Raw genomic sequence first — 14,409 nt, 5'->3', positions numbered from 1 at the left:
ATCACACCCATGTACAGTACATTACTAGATGATTGGTCCCATCCATAGATAACAAGAATAAAAGTGAGATAGTTGCAGCAGCACCTGGAAGCTTAGCATCCAATAGTATACAGAGATACAGATGGAATAAGACAAGGACAAATGTCATGACGGTGCTCATGTGTGACATCCAACATTGACCATAACGCGGTGCATGTATTGTTACACAACTGGTCATCCTCACACCATCTGTATACCATCTTAGTATTGCTTATGTATGAGTTTTATATGTGGATGAATGACATACTCTAAACAAATTTGCATTTTACTTTGTCACTAAGATGTCTATTTACTAAGCATTGGATGGAGATAAAGTGGATGTAGAACAAGTACCACCCAACCAGCTCCTGTCATTTTTCAAACACAGGCTGTGACATGACAGTTAGGTGCTGGTTGGCTGGTACTTTATCTCTTTCCACTTCATCTCCATCCAAGGCTTAGTAAATAGAGCACAATGTCACCATGGGCCTGATTCAGAGATGGACACAGGAGTGCTGCTACTATCGGAAACTGCAGCTGCACAAGGACTGTTCTGCGCATGTGCAGAAGAGGCCTTGAGATGTCATCCGTAGTTTACCTCTGCCACTGTCTGATTGACAACTTGCTGCCTGCGTGTACTTGCAACCGATGGTCATGATGCGGGATCCCAATTTGCTAAGTCGGTTACAGTGCTGGAATCGAAGCTACATGCAGGAGGCGTTCCTTCTACTGTGACGTCTATTGCATGTTCCTCCTTCAAATCGGATGGAAATTCATGAGTGGCTTTGCATTTCCGTCTATCTCTTAAGCAGGTCCTACTGTATGTCACTACGTCAGGATTTGTGTGTAGGGACTCACTGACTAAGCAAATGTCAATAAGTGATAACTACAGGAATATTACTTAAATCAAGTGGCCCAGCCACACTACAGATAACTACAAATAACTGCTGTTTCACTATTGTAAATTCCTAGCAGTGCTGCACACAGTTTCCGATTAGGATTAGGACTTACACCATATCTAAATGTGTACTATCGATTTCCAGTAATGAGACACCATTGATAAAGATACTGTATATACTTTGATGTAGTATAGTTCAGAGAGAGGAGCCACAGGTCAAAGAAATACAGATGGACTAGTTGAACAAATGATTTCTTACCTATTAAATATCAAATGTACTGTACTGTATGCAAAACGGAAATATTAGACAACGGTAACAAACTGAGTAGTTTAAAATAAGCTACTGTAAATAAAGGTACATCTTTATATAGTTTCAATTTATCTCTCAAAAATATTACTTTTAACAGAATAAATAATATTAGTATATGCTTACAATAATCTTTCTGTGATCATTAAAAAAATACCCACTCTTAAAATAAGGCTCAGTTATTCCGCAAACAGGAAATTATAAAGGCATTTACGTAATACTTTACACAATCCATCATGTTAAACATGTCACAACCTAGTCATTAATTGGACATTTTATTGTTTCTGCAGTCAGTTTTCTTGATGGTTTTAGGGAGAGAGTCAGGAAAGAATCCAAAAGTTTGGCAGTAATTTGTCTAACATTTACGTCATAAGAAAAGTATGAATTTTTGAGTTCCTGTATTTTGTGGAAATTCCTCAAAAAAGGCCAAATTGTGTCTTCAAGACGCTGCCACGATCAAGGAACTTAAAGAGTACCTACTGCCTACGATAATGGGGCCAAATGATCATAAGAGTCCAGCCTATCAATTCACAAGAAGCCAGTGACGCAGCTGAGAAACTTAGGGCCTCATTCAAGTTTGTTAGCAATTCAAAAAAGTTAGCAATTGGGCAAAACCATTTTGCACTGCAGGTGGGGCAGATGTAACACGTGCAGAAAGATTCAGATTTTGGCGGGGTGTGTTCAAACTGAAATTTAAATTACAGTGCAGAAAATTAGCAGCCAGTATTTACCCTGCACAGAAACAATATAACCCGCCCAAATCTAAATCTCTCTGTACATGTAACATCTGCACCACCTGCAGTGCAACATGGTTTTGCCCATTTGCTAACTTTTTTGGTATGCTAACAAACCTGAATAACCCCCTTAATGCCTAACACTTATAAGGCATCATTAAACTTTACAAGGCACTGTTTCCTAATGAACCCATAGGCTGCATCCATAGAAATACTACCACCAGTGTGTTAAGGTTTTAGATGCACTTTAAAGAACCTAAAATTATACAGATAGAGACACAATACATTAACCAAATTATTGACGGCAAAAGTGTTGCCAGTTGTACATTATCTCTTAGATTAAAAATGCTAATTGATAAATGATAATTTTGTGATGAATTAAATTCTATAAACTTTCAATACACAAACTAAATGTGTATTGAAATAAATGATGTTAATGAATAGCAGTTTATCTTTTCTCTCCTAAACTATGAAGAAGAAATCAGCAACAGATCCTTAAGGATCCAAACACTCAACAAAGTTACAAATTATGGCACATACAAGTTGTGTCTTGACAGAATTTGGTTAGTTTTTTCCCTGAAATCAGTTTATCATTGGCATATATTTATTTGAGTCTGAAAAATGTGGAAATAAAGGCTTAAGTAATTTGCTACAAGTCAAATACATTGCTGTTTTTCAATATTCAATCAATTGCAAATGAACTTTGCAATTATATATTTATATCCACCACTCTAGGGACTCTACCTTGGCCTACTGACCACTCTGCTAGTGTTTAGCATGTCTTCCAAGCTGTTCAACTTTGCCTGCTTTACATGCCATAACTTTTGTACACTCTACTGACTCCTGTACATTTTTAGTGAAAGACGTCTGTTTTTGTCAAACATCTGCACAATAAACAAAAACACATTCTCGTAATACAGTATGCACTGTATGCACCATCTATGAAATGGTCTTGTATTTATAAGCTTATTTCCCTGTTAACATCACAAAAATAAACACTTATACAAAATACATTGGAATTCATTGTTAGAAATCCATTTGAAAGTCAGATGCCTTATCCAATAAGGATCTGAAATGATGTCCAAGTAGAAGCCTTGCTCCATGTTATAATGGCCTTATAGCTTGCACCATCAGTTCTGCTTCTTCAGGTTTTTGGCTGCCCATTTTGCGTGATAGGATTTATCTTTTCTAGCGAAACTTCTGCATCATAATCTAGAATCCCGGAGAATGCAGGAGATATTTTGTCCAAACTTTTAGAGAAACCACTTTCCTCTTCTTTTTTCAAGACCTCCTCTTCAGGGCAAATAATAGCATGTGGAATTAGGTAAACTAAATTACACTCATTTGGAATTGAACCTTTGGGCTCCTGCTGACATGAATAGATGACTGCCCCATTATTATTTATGCTGACTGTTTCAATTGCATTGTTCGATGTAGGGCAGAGTCTGTAGCAGCCTAGTAGGGTTGAGAAAGCCTTGCGGAAATCTGCATTGAAAGCATATATGATGGGATTCAATGAAGAATTTGCCCACCCAAACCACACAAAAATGTCAAATGTGGTTGAACTGATGCAGAATGGTTCCGCACCACTTGCCGAAACACTCGGATCGCAAAATGGCACCATACAGTTCAAGATGAAAAAGGGCAACCAACAGCATACAAAAACTCCCATAATCACTGACAATGTCTTCAATACTTTAGTTTCTCTTTTAAATGAGGTCTTCAAAGAGCTTTCAGGTTGCTGGCAATCAATGCTACCTCTATCGCCTGTGCTGTTTTGGCAGTTTTTGGCATGCACAGCAGCCCTTTCTAGAGCTGAGATGCGCCGTATTTGTTTTGCTGCTATCCTGTATATCCGTGTATAGGTTACAATCATAATGGCCACTGGTATATAGAAGCTAATCAGTGATGAAGAAATTGCGTATGTCCTGTTTAGGCTGGAGTCACAGTTATCCATCGTGGTGCCTTGCAAGGTCATGTTTAGGTCAAAAAAACTGGTTGTTTTTGCTTTATGCCAGTTAAGTTGCACAGGAATGAAAGATATCAGGACTGATAAGGTCCATGCAACACTTATCATTATAAAGGCTACTTTCGGGGTCATTTTCCTTTCATATCTAAAAGGGCTGGAAATGGCCCAGTACCTATCAACGCTGATGACACAAAGGTTCAAGATGGACGCCGTTGAACACATTATATCAAAAGCAACCCATATATTACAGAATGAACCAAATGGCCAGAAGCCAGCAATCTCTGCAATAGCTTTCCAAGGCATGACCAGCATTGCTACCAAAAGGTCGGACACAGCTAGGGAGATCACAAAAAAGTTTGTGACTTTTGACCTCAGATGGCGAAATCTGACGACAGCTGCGCAGACCAAAGTGTTTCCAAAAAGAGTTGAGAGTATTAGAACTGAAAGGAAACAGCCTGTAAGGATGCGAAAAGATGAATCCTTTTCTGCAATTAGCATTTCTCCATCCATACTGGTCATATTTAAAGTCATATTGCCTGGTAGTAGAATTTCATATTAGAAGTCACAGATATTGCTAGCAATGGCCAGCTGCTATAGCAGTGTTCTGTCTAGTTCCCATCTTTCCTGCTGATTTGAGTTTCCCAAAGCATTTGTAAGGAAACCCTGATGAACCATTTGTCATTTAAAACAAGCCTTCAAAACAATCCAGTGACAATATACAGCCATTTTTAGTTCAATGCTTTCACTAGCAGCAAGACAGCATATACTACAGGCATATCACTTTGGCTAAACTATTGACATGTGCAGTATCTAAAGGAGTAAGCACTTCTCATAGTAGTGGCAAACAGGATATTGATCATGTATACTCGGCCTCTTTCTATTCACTGTTTCTCTCTTCTTTAGTTATAAATTAATCTTCAGTCTTGGCAGCCAAAGGACATCTTGGCATGCAGATCAGTGTTTCATGTGGTCATTCCATCTTGTTTATTATTTTCACACTTATTTTGGTCACTTTACAGAAAGATCTTTTCACCAGGCTGTTGAGAGGAAAAAGTACATTTTATTATTTTTGCAAATAACTTCATTTTTCATTTTTCATAACCATCCTTCCTACACTATTCTGAAGTACCATTTTTTTTTTCCTAGGAAAATTCTTAAGTGCTATAATGTAGCTTTTATTGCCAATAAAACAACGTGACATGAAATGTTATTTCAGAGCTCACATCTTAAGGCTGTATTTGGAAATGCATGAACATAACAATTATCAAAGTGTGAGAATGTTTTCCTCACATAAGTGTTTTTGTTGAAAGATGCCCTGTGCATCTTGGTTACCCCTCATTATATGAAAATCTTGCCATTTTCTTCTCTTCTCATCTGCTGAATTTACAGATGTTTTAGTTGTTTGACAGACACAGCGGATTCTACAAAACTTTATTTTGGCTGCATTTAATTCACTTTAGTACCATAATACTTTATTATTATCAGAACGGATAAAAATTTGAAAATATAAAAATGATATATATATTTTTACATGCATATATATATATATATATATATATATATATATATATAAAGTTACTGTGGACTGGCACTCCCTCCTCAATAAACAGCGTTGCTCCGGTGCCTTCCCAGTGCAGATGGGACAATGTTACAAAGAAGAGGCGGCACTCAGAGACTGTAGTTGTCAAAATTGTATTCCACACAAACGATCCAACGTTTCGGGGGTACTTACGCCCCCTTTGTCAAGGTGAACAACAGATGTTGTTCACCTTGACAAAGGGGGCGTAAGTACCCCCGAAACGTTGGATCGTTTGTGTGGAATACAATTTTGACAACTACAGTCTCTGAGTGCCGCCTCTTCTTTGTAACATTATATATATATATATATATATATATATATATATATATATATTAGATTCTAAAATATTAAAATTGTATATATATATATATATATATAGTTCAGGGGTATGTCGGCGGCACTCAGTCAGACTTATACGGCTGAAGTATAAACAAGTGGTTATATTTATTGTTGTTTTAAATAAAAATAGAAAAGGCTGATTTCCCCTGAATGACCAAAAAGTCAGCATAGGAGTGTTTTAACAGAGGGGAGACCCTATTTGCCCGTACCTTGTCCCCGAGGACATCTCTATTGTGCATATGCAAATCACAAGGAAAATGGCAGCTGCAGCCATTTACCCAGTGATTTATGTCTACATCTATGGCCACCGCTGGACTCCAGAGGAGTAAGTATAATTCTATTGGGTCCAGAATGTTCGGGGCCCCCTGGACCCAGTGTGCCATGTGTACCGAACACATAGCACCCATTATAAACACACCTATGAGTCAATACCATAATAAACTAATTGATTATAGGATGATGTTCAACCGAATATTCTTTAGCTGGCTACTGACTCACAGCACTGAGGTCACGGGTTCAATTCCCAGCATGCTTGAGTGGGTTTCCTCCGGGCACTGCGGTTTCCTCCCACAATCCAAAAATATATTGGTAGGCTAATTGGCTTCCAGCAAACACAAATACAAAAATAACCCTAGTGTGTATGTGTGCGTGTGTACATGTGGTAGGGAATATATATTGTAAGATCAACTGGGGCAGGGACTGTTGTGAATGGCCAAATATTACCCGTAAAGTGCTGTGGTATATGTGTGCGCTATATAAATAACTAAGAAGAAGAAGAAGAGAAAGAAATAGCCACACACTGGAAAAAAATAACTTGCCTCAACCAGATACTGTTTTGTTTTTTTTTGTTTTGTTTTTAAATAAATTTACATATCCAGAATGACATTGATTATTGCACATTATAGTAGAGATGAGCGCCTGAAATTTTTCGGGTTTTGTGTTTTGGTTTTGGGTTCGGTTCCGCGGCCGTGTTTTGGGTTCGACCGCGTTTTGGCAAAACCTCACCGAATTTTTTTTGTCGGATTCGGGTGTGTTTTGGATTCGGGTGTTTTTTTAAAAAAACACTAAAAAACAGCTTAAATCATAGAATGTGGGGGTCATTTTGATCCCATATTATTATTAACCTCAAAAACCATAATTTCCACTCATTTTCAGTCTATTCTGAATACCTCACACCTCACAATATTATTTTTAGTCCTAAAATTTGCACCAAGGTCGCTGGATGACTAAGCTAAGCGACACTAGTGGCCGACACAAACACCTGGCCCATCTAGGAGTGGCACTGCAGTGTCACGCAGGATGTCCCTTCCAAAAAACCCTCCCCAATCAGCACATGACGCAAAGAAAAAAAGAGGCGCAATGAGGTAGCTGACTGTGTGAGTAAGATAAGCGACCCTAGTGGCCGACACAAACACCGGGCCCATTTAGGAGTGGCACTGCAGTGTCACGCAGGATGTCCCTTCCAAAAAACCCTCCCCAATCAGCACATGACGCAAAGAAAAAAAGAGGCGCAATGAGGTAGCTGACTGTGTGAGTAAGATTAGCGACCCTAGTGGCCGACACAAACACCGGGCCCATTTAGGAGTGGCACTGCAGTGTCACGCAGGATGTCCCTTCCAAAAAACCCTCCCCAATCAGCACATGACGCAAAGAAAAAAAGAGGCGCAATGAGGTAGCTGACTGTGTGAGTAAGATTAGCGACCCTAGTGGCCGACACAAACACCGGGCCCATTTAGGAGTGGCACTGCAGTGTCACGCAGGATGCCCCTTCCAAAAAACCCTCCCCAATCAGCACATGACGCAAAGAAAAAAAGAGGCGCAATGAGGTAGCTGACTGTGTGAGTAAGATTAGCGACCCTAGTGGCCGACACAAACACCGGGCCCATTTAGGAGTGGCACTGCAGTGTCACGCAGGATGTCCCTTCCAAAAAACCCTCCCCAATCAGCACATGACGCAAAGAAAAAAAGAGGCGCAATGAGGTAGCTGACTGTGTGAGTAAGATTAGCGACCCTAGTGGCCGACACAAACACCGGGCCCATTTAGGAGTGGCACTGCAGTGTCACGCAGGATGTCCCTTCCAAAAAACCCTCCCCAAACAGCACATGACGCAAAGAAAAATAAAAGAAAAAAGAGGTGCAAGATGGAATTGTCCTTGGGCCCTCCCACCCACCCTTATGTTGTATAAACAAAACAGGACATGCACACTTTAACCAACCCATCATTTCAGTGACAGGGTCTGCCACACGACTGTGACTGATATGACGGGTTGGTTTGGACCCCCCCCAAAAAAGAAGCAATTAATCTCTCCTTGCACAAACTGGCTCTACAGAGGCAAGATGTCCACCTCATCATCACCCTCCGATATATCACCGTGTACATCCCCCTCCTCACAGATTATCAATTCGTCCCCACTGGAATCCACCATCTCAGCTCCCTGTGTACTTTGTGGAGGCAATTGCTGCTGGTCAATGTCTCCGCGGAGGAATTGATTATAATTCATTTTAATGAACATCATCTTCTCCACATTTTCTGGATGTAACCTCGTACGCCGATTGCTGACAAGGTGAGCGGCGGCACTAAACACTCTTTCGGAGTACACACTTGTGGGAGGGCAACTTAGGTAGAATAAAGCCAGTTTGTGCAATGGCCTCCAAATTGCCTCTTTTTCCTGCCAGTATAAGTATGGACTGTGTGACGTGCCTACTTGGATGCGGTCACTCATATAATCCTCCACCATTCTTTCAATGGTGAGAGAATCATATGCAGTGACAGTAGACGACATGTCCGTAATCGTTGTCAGGTCCTTCAGTCCGGACCAGATGTCAGCATCAGCAGTCGCTCTAGACTGCCCTGCATCACCGCCAGCGGGTGGGCTCGGAATTCTGAGCCTTTTCCTCGCACCCCCAGTTGCGGGAGAATGTGAAGGAGGAGATGTTGACAGGTCGCGTTCCGCTTGACTTGACAATTTTCTCACCAGCAGGTCTTTCAACCCCAGCAGACTTGTGTCTGCCGGAAAGAGAGATCCAAGGTAGGCTTTAAATCTAGGATCGAGCACGGTGGCCAAAATGTAGTGCTCTGATTTCAACAGATTGACCACCCGTGAATCCTTGTTAAGCGAATTAAGGGCTCCATCCACAAGTCCCACATGCCTAGCGGAATCGCTCCGTGTTAGCTCCTCCTTCAATGTCTCCAGCTTCTTCTGCAAAAGCCTGATGAGGGGAATGACCTGACTCAGGCTGGCAGTGTCTGAACTGACTTCACGTGTGGCAAGTTCAAAGGGCATCAGAACCTTGCACAACGTTGAAATCATTCTCCACTGCGCTTGAGACAGGTGCATTCCACCTCCTATATCGTGCTCAATTGTATAGGCTTGAATGGCCTTTTGCTGCTCCTCCAACCTCTGAAGCATATAGAGGGTTGAATTCCACCTCGTTACCACTTCTTGCTTCAGATGATGGCAGGGCAGGTTCAGTAGTTTTTGGTGGTGCTCCAGTCTTCTGTACGTGGTGCCTGTACGCCGAAAGTGTCCCGCAATTTTTCTGGCCACCGACAGCATCTCTTGCACGCCCCTGTCGTTTTTTAAATAATTCTGCACCACCAAATTCAAGGTATGTGCAAAACATGGGACGTGCTGGAATTTGCCCATATTTAATGCACACACAATATTGCTGGCGTTGTCCGATGCCACAAATCCACAGGAGAGTCCAATTGGGGTAAGCCATTCCGCGATGATCTTCCTCAGTTGCCGTAAGAGGTTTTCAGCTGTGTGCGTATTCTGGAAACCGGTGATACAAAGCGTAGCCTGCCTAGGAAAGAGTTGGCATTTGCGAGATGCTGCTACTGGTGCCGCCGCTGCTGTTCTTGCGGCGGGAGTCCATACATCTACCCAGTGGGCTGTCACAGTCATATAGTCCTGACCCTGCCCTGCTCCACTTGTCCACATGTCCGTGGTTAAGTGGACATTGGGTACAGCTGCATTTTTTAGGACACTGGTGACTCTTTTTCTGAGGTCTGTGTAAATTTTCGGTATCGCCTGCCTAGAGAAATGGAACCTAGATGGTATTTGGTACCGGGGACACAGTACCTCCAACAAGTCTCTAGTTGGCTCTGCAGTAATGATGGATACCGGAACCACGTTTCTCACCACCCAGGATGCCAAGGCCTCAGTTATCCGCTTTGCAGTAGGATGACTGCTGTGATATTTCATCTTCCTCGCAAAGGACTGTTGGACAGTCAATTGCTTGGTGGAAGTAGTAAAAGTGGTCTTACGACTTCCCCTCTGGGATGACCATCGACTCCCAGCAGCAACAACAGCAGCGCCAGCAGCAGTAGGCGTTACACGCAAGGATGCATCGGAGGAATCCCAGGCAGGAGAGGACTCGTCAGAATTGCCAGTGACATTGCCTGCAGGACTATTGGCATTCCTGGGGAAGGAGGAAATTGACACTGAGGGAGTTGGTAGGGTGGTTTGCGTGAGCTTGGTTACAAGAGGAAGGGATTTACTGGTCAGTGGACTGCTTCCGCTGTCACCCAAAGTTTTTGAACTTGTCACTGACTTATTATGAATGCGCTGCAGGTGACGTATAAGGGAGGATGTTCCGAGGTGGTTAACGTCCTTACCCCTACTTATTACAGCTTGACAAAGGGAACACACGGCTTGACACCTGTTGTCCGCATTTCTGTTGAAATAGTTCCACACCGAAGAGCTGATTTTTTTGGTATTTTCACCAGGCATGTCAATGGCCATATTCCTCCCACGGACAACAGGTGTCTCCCCGGGTGCCTGACTTAAACAAACCACCTCACCATCAGAATCCTCCTGGTCAATTTCCTCCCCAGCGCCAGCAACACCCATATCCTCCTCATCCTGGTGTACTTCAACACTGACATCTTCAATCTGACTATCAGGAACTGGACTGCGGGTGCTCCTTCCAGCACTTGCAGGGGGCGTGCAAATGGTGGAAGGCGCATGCTCTTCACGTCCAGTGTTGGGAAGGTCAGGCATCGCAACCGACACAATTGGACTCTCCTTGTGGATTTGGGATTTCGAAGAACGCACAGTTCTTTGCGGTGCTACTGCTTTTGCCAGCTTGAGTCTTTTAATTTTTCTAGCGAGAGGCTGAGTGCCTCCATCCTCATGTGAAGCTGAACCACTAGCCATGAACATAGGCCAGGGCCTCAGCCGTTCCTTGCCACTCCGTGTGGTAAATGGCATATTGGCAAGTTTACGCTTCTCCTCCGACAATTTTATTTTAGGTTTTGGAGTCCTTTTTTTACTGATATTTGGTGTTTTGGATTTGACATGCTCTGTACTATGACATTGGGCATCGGCCTTGGCAGACGACGTTGCTGGCATTTCATCGTCTCGGCCATGACTAGTGGCAGCAGCTTCAGTACGAGGTGGAAGTGGATCTTGATCTTTCCCTAATTTTGGAACCTCAACATTTTTGTTCTCCATATTTTAATAGGCACAACTAAAAGGCACCTCAGGTAAACAATGGAGATGGATGGATACTAGTATACAATTATGGACGGACTGCCGAGTGCCGACACAGAGGTAGCTACAGCCGTGAACTACCGTACTGTGTCTGCTGCTAATATAGACTGGTTGATAAAGAGATGTCGTAGTATGTATGTATGAAGAAGAAAGAAAAAAAAACCACGGTTAGGTGGTATACAATTATGGACGGACTGCCGAGTGCCGACACAGAGGTAGCCACAGCCGTGAACTACCGTACTGTACTGTGTCTGCTGCTAATATAGACTGGTTGATAAAGAGATGTCGTAGTATGTATGTATGAAGAAGAAAGAAAAAAAAACCACGGGTAGGTGGTATACAATTATGGACGGACTGCCGAGTGCCGACACAGAGGTAGCCACAGCCGTGAACTACCGTACTGTACTGTGTCTGCTGCTAATATAGACTGGTTGATAAAGAGATGTAGTAGTATGTATGTATAAAGAAGAAAGAAAAAAAAACCACGGGTAGGTGGTATACAATTATGGACGGACTGCCGAGTGCCGACACAGAGGTAGCCACAGCCGTGAACTACCGTACTGTACTGTGTCTGCTGCTAATATAGACTGGTTGATAAAGAGATGTCGTAGTATGTATGTATGAAGAAGAAAGAAAAAAAAACCACGGTTAGGTGGTATACAATTATGGACGGACTGCCGAGTGCCGACACAGAGGTAGCCACAGCCGTGAACTACCGTACTGTACTGTGTCTGCTGCTAATATAGACTGGTTGATAAAGAGATGTCGTAGTATGTATGTATGAAGAAGAAAGAAAAAAAAACCACGGGTAGGTGGTATACAATTATGGACGGACTGCCGAGTGCCGACACAGAGGTAGCCACAGCCGTGAACTACCGTACTGTACTGTGTCTGCTGCTAATATAGACTGGTTGATAAAGAGATGTAGTAGTATGTATGTATAAAGAAGAAAGAAAAAAAAACCACGGGTAGGTGGTATACAATTATGGACGGACTGCCGAGTGCCGACACAGAGGTAGCCACAGCCGTGAACTACCGTACTGTACTGTGTCTGCTGCTAATATAGACTGGTTGATAAAGAGATGTCGTAGTATGTATGTATGAAGAAGAAAGAAAAAAAAACCACGGTTAGGTGGTATACAATTATGGACGGACTGCCGAGTGCCGACACAGAGGTAGCCACAGCCGTGAACTACCGTACTGTACTGTGTCTGCTGCTAATATAGACTGGTTGATAAAGAGATGTCGTAGTATGTATGTATGAAGAAGAAAGAAAAAAAAACCACGGTTAGGTGGTATACAATTATGGACGGACTGCCGAGTGCCGACACAGAGGTAGCCACAGCCGTGAACTACCGTACTGTACTGTGTCTGCTGCTAATATAGACTGGTTGATAAAGAGATGTCGTAGTATGTATGTATAAAGAAGAAAGAAAAAAAAACCACGGTTAGGTGGTATACAATTATGGACGGACTGCCGAGTGCCGACACAGAGGTAGCCACAGCCGTGAACTACCGTACTGTACTGTGTCTGCTGCTAATATAGACTGGTTGATAAAGAGATGTAGTAGTATGTATGTATAAAGAAGAAAGAAAAAAAAACCACGGGTAGGTGGTATACAATTATGGATGGACTGCCGAGTGCCAACACAGAGGTAGCTACAGCCGTGAACTACCGTACTGTGTCTGCTGCGACTGGATGATAAATAATGATATAAAAAATATATATATATCACTACTGCAGCCGGACAGGTATATATATTATATAATGACGGACCTGCTGGACACTGTCTGTCAGCAGAATGAGTTTTTCATAGAATAAAAAAAAAACACCACACAAGTGAAGTCACACGACGAGTGTTTAACTTTTTCAGGCAATCACAATATAGTATACTACTAACTATACTGGTGGTCAGTGTGGTCAGGTCACTGGTCAGTCACACTGGCAGTGGCACTCCTGCAGCAAAAGTGTGCACTGTTTAATTTTAATATAATATGTACTCCTGGCTCCTGCTATAACCTATAACTGGCACTGCAGTGCTCCCCAGTCTCCCCCACAATTATAAGCTGTGTGAGCTGAGCACAGTCAGATATATAATATATACATAGATGATGCAGCACACTGGGCTGAGCAGTGCACACAGATATGGTATGTGACTGTCTTGTACTCCTGGCTCCTGCTATAACCTATAACTGGCACTGCAGTGCTCCCCAGTCTCCCCCACAATTATAAGCTGTGTGAGCTGAGCACAGTCAGATATATAATATATACATAGATGATGCAGGCATGCAGCACACTGGGCTGAGCAGTGCACACAGATATGGTATGTGACTGAGTCACTGTGTGTACCGTTTTTTTCAGGCAGAGAACGGATATATTAAATAAAACAACTGCACTGCTGGTGGTCACTGTGGTCAGTCACTAAACTCTGCACTCTCTTCTACAGTATCAGCCTCAGGTCAATCTCTCTCTCTCTCTCCTAATCTAAATGGAGAGGACGCCAGCCACGTCCTCTCCCTATCAATCTCAATGCACGTGTGAAAATGGCGGCGACGCGCGGCTCCTTATATAGAATCCGAGTCTCGCGAGAATCCGACAGCGTCATGATGACGTTCGGGCGCGCTCGGGTTAACCGAGCAAGGCGGGAAGATCCGAGTCGCTCGGACCCGTGAAAAAAAATATGAAGTTCGTGCGGGTTCGGATTCAGAGAAACCGAACCCGCTCATCTCTACATTATAGTAAGTGCAATGGGGTTGACCACTGATAGCACTTATTGAGCTCATGGCTATTGGCATCACTAGGGTGGGTGTCATCCAGTGTGGCACTGTGTGGTTGTGGCTTTGTATCCATTAAAAACAAACTATGTCAATCAGTGCCGTTACTAGCCATTAAAGTGCTGTGTGCAAGAATTAGCATCGACGCACACCACACCCCTCCCCCATAAACAAAACAAGGCCAGAGCGTAGTCGTGTGCCAAAAATATAGGGGTGTGGCTTCATGGGGAAGGGGAGTGGCCACATAGCTGCTTATTATGGCAGTGTAGAGACCCCTTTTACACATTACGGC

General features: G+C 42.8%; 1 protein-coding gene across 2 annotated transcripts in view; it reads right to left on the bottom strand.

The window, feature by feature from the left end:
• Positions 1 to 2,045: 2,045 nt before the first annotated feature.
• The window catches only part of DRD1 (dopamine receptor D1), a 77,730-nt gene continuing 65,366 nt past the window's right edge, over positions 2,046 to 14,409 (bottom strand). For both annotated transcript variants that reach the window (XM_063928055.1, XM_063928056.1), the window contains one exon: positions 2,046 to 4,963. In XM_063928055.1, the coding sequence (XP_063784125.1) occupies positions 3,102 to 4,457 (1,356 nt within the window). In that variant the 5' untranslated portion in view covers positions 4,458 to 4,963 and the 3' untranslated portion in view covers positions 2,046 to 3,101. The remainder of the gene's footprint in view (positions 4,964 to 14,409) is intronic.

This window comes from Pseudophryne corroboree, chromosome 6 (genome assembly GCF_028390025.1).
Source record: "Pseudophryne corroboree isolate aPseCor3 chromosome 6, aPseCor3.hap2, whole genome shotgun sequence".
Taxonomy (NCBI): domain Eukaryota; kingdom Metazoa; phylum Chordata; class Amphibia; order Anura; family Myobatrachidae; genus Pseudophryne; species Pseudophryne corroboree.
Note: the sequence above shows the minus strand (reverse complement) of the source record. Positions and strands in the feature narration are given on the sequence as shown.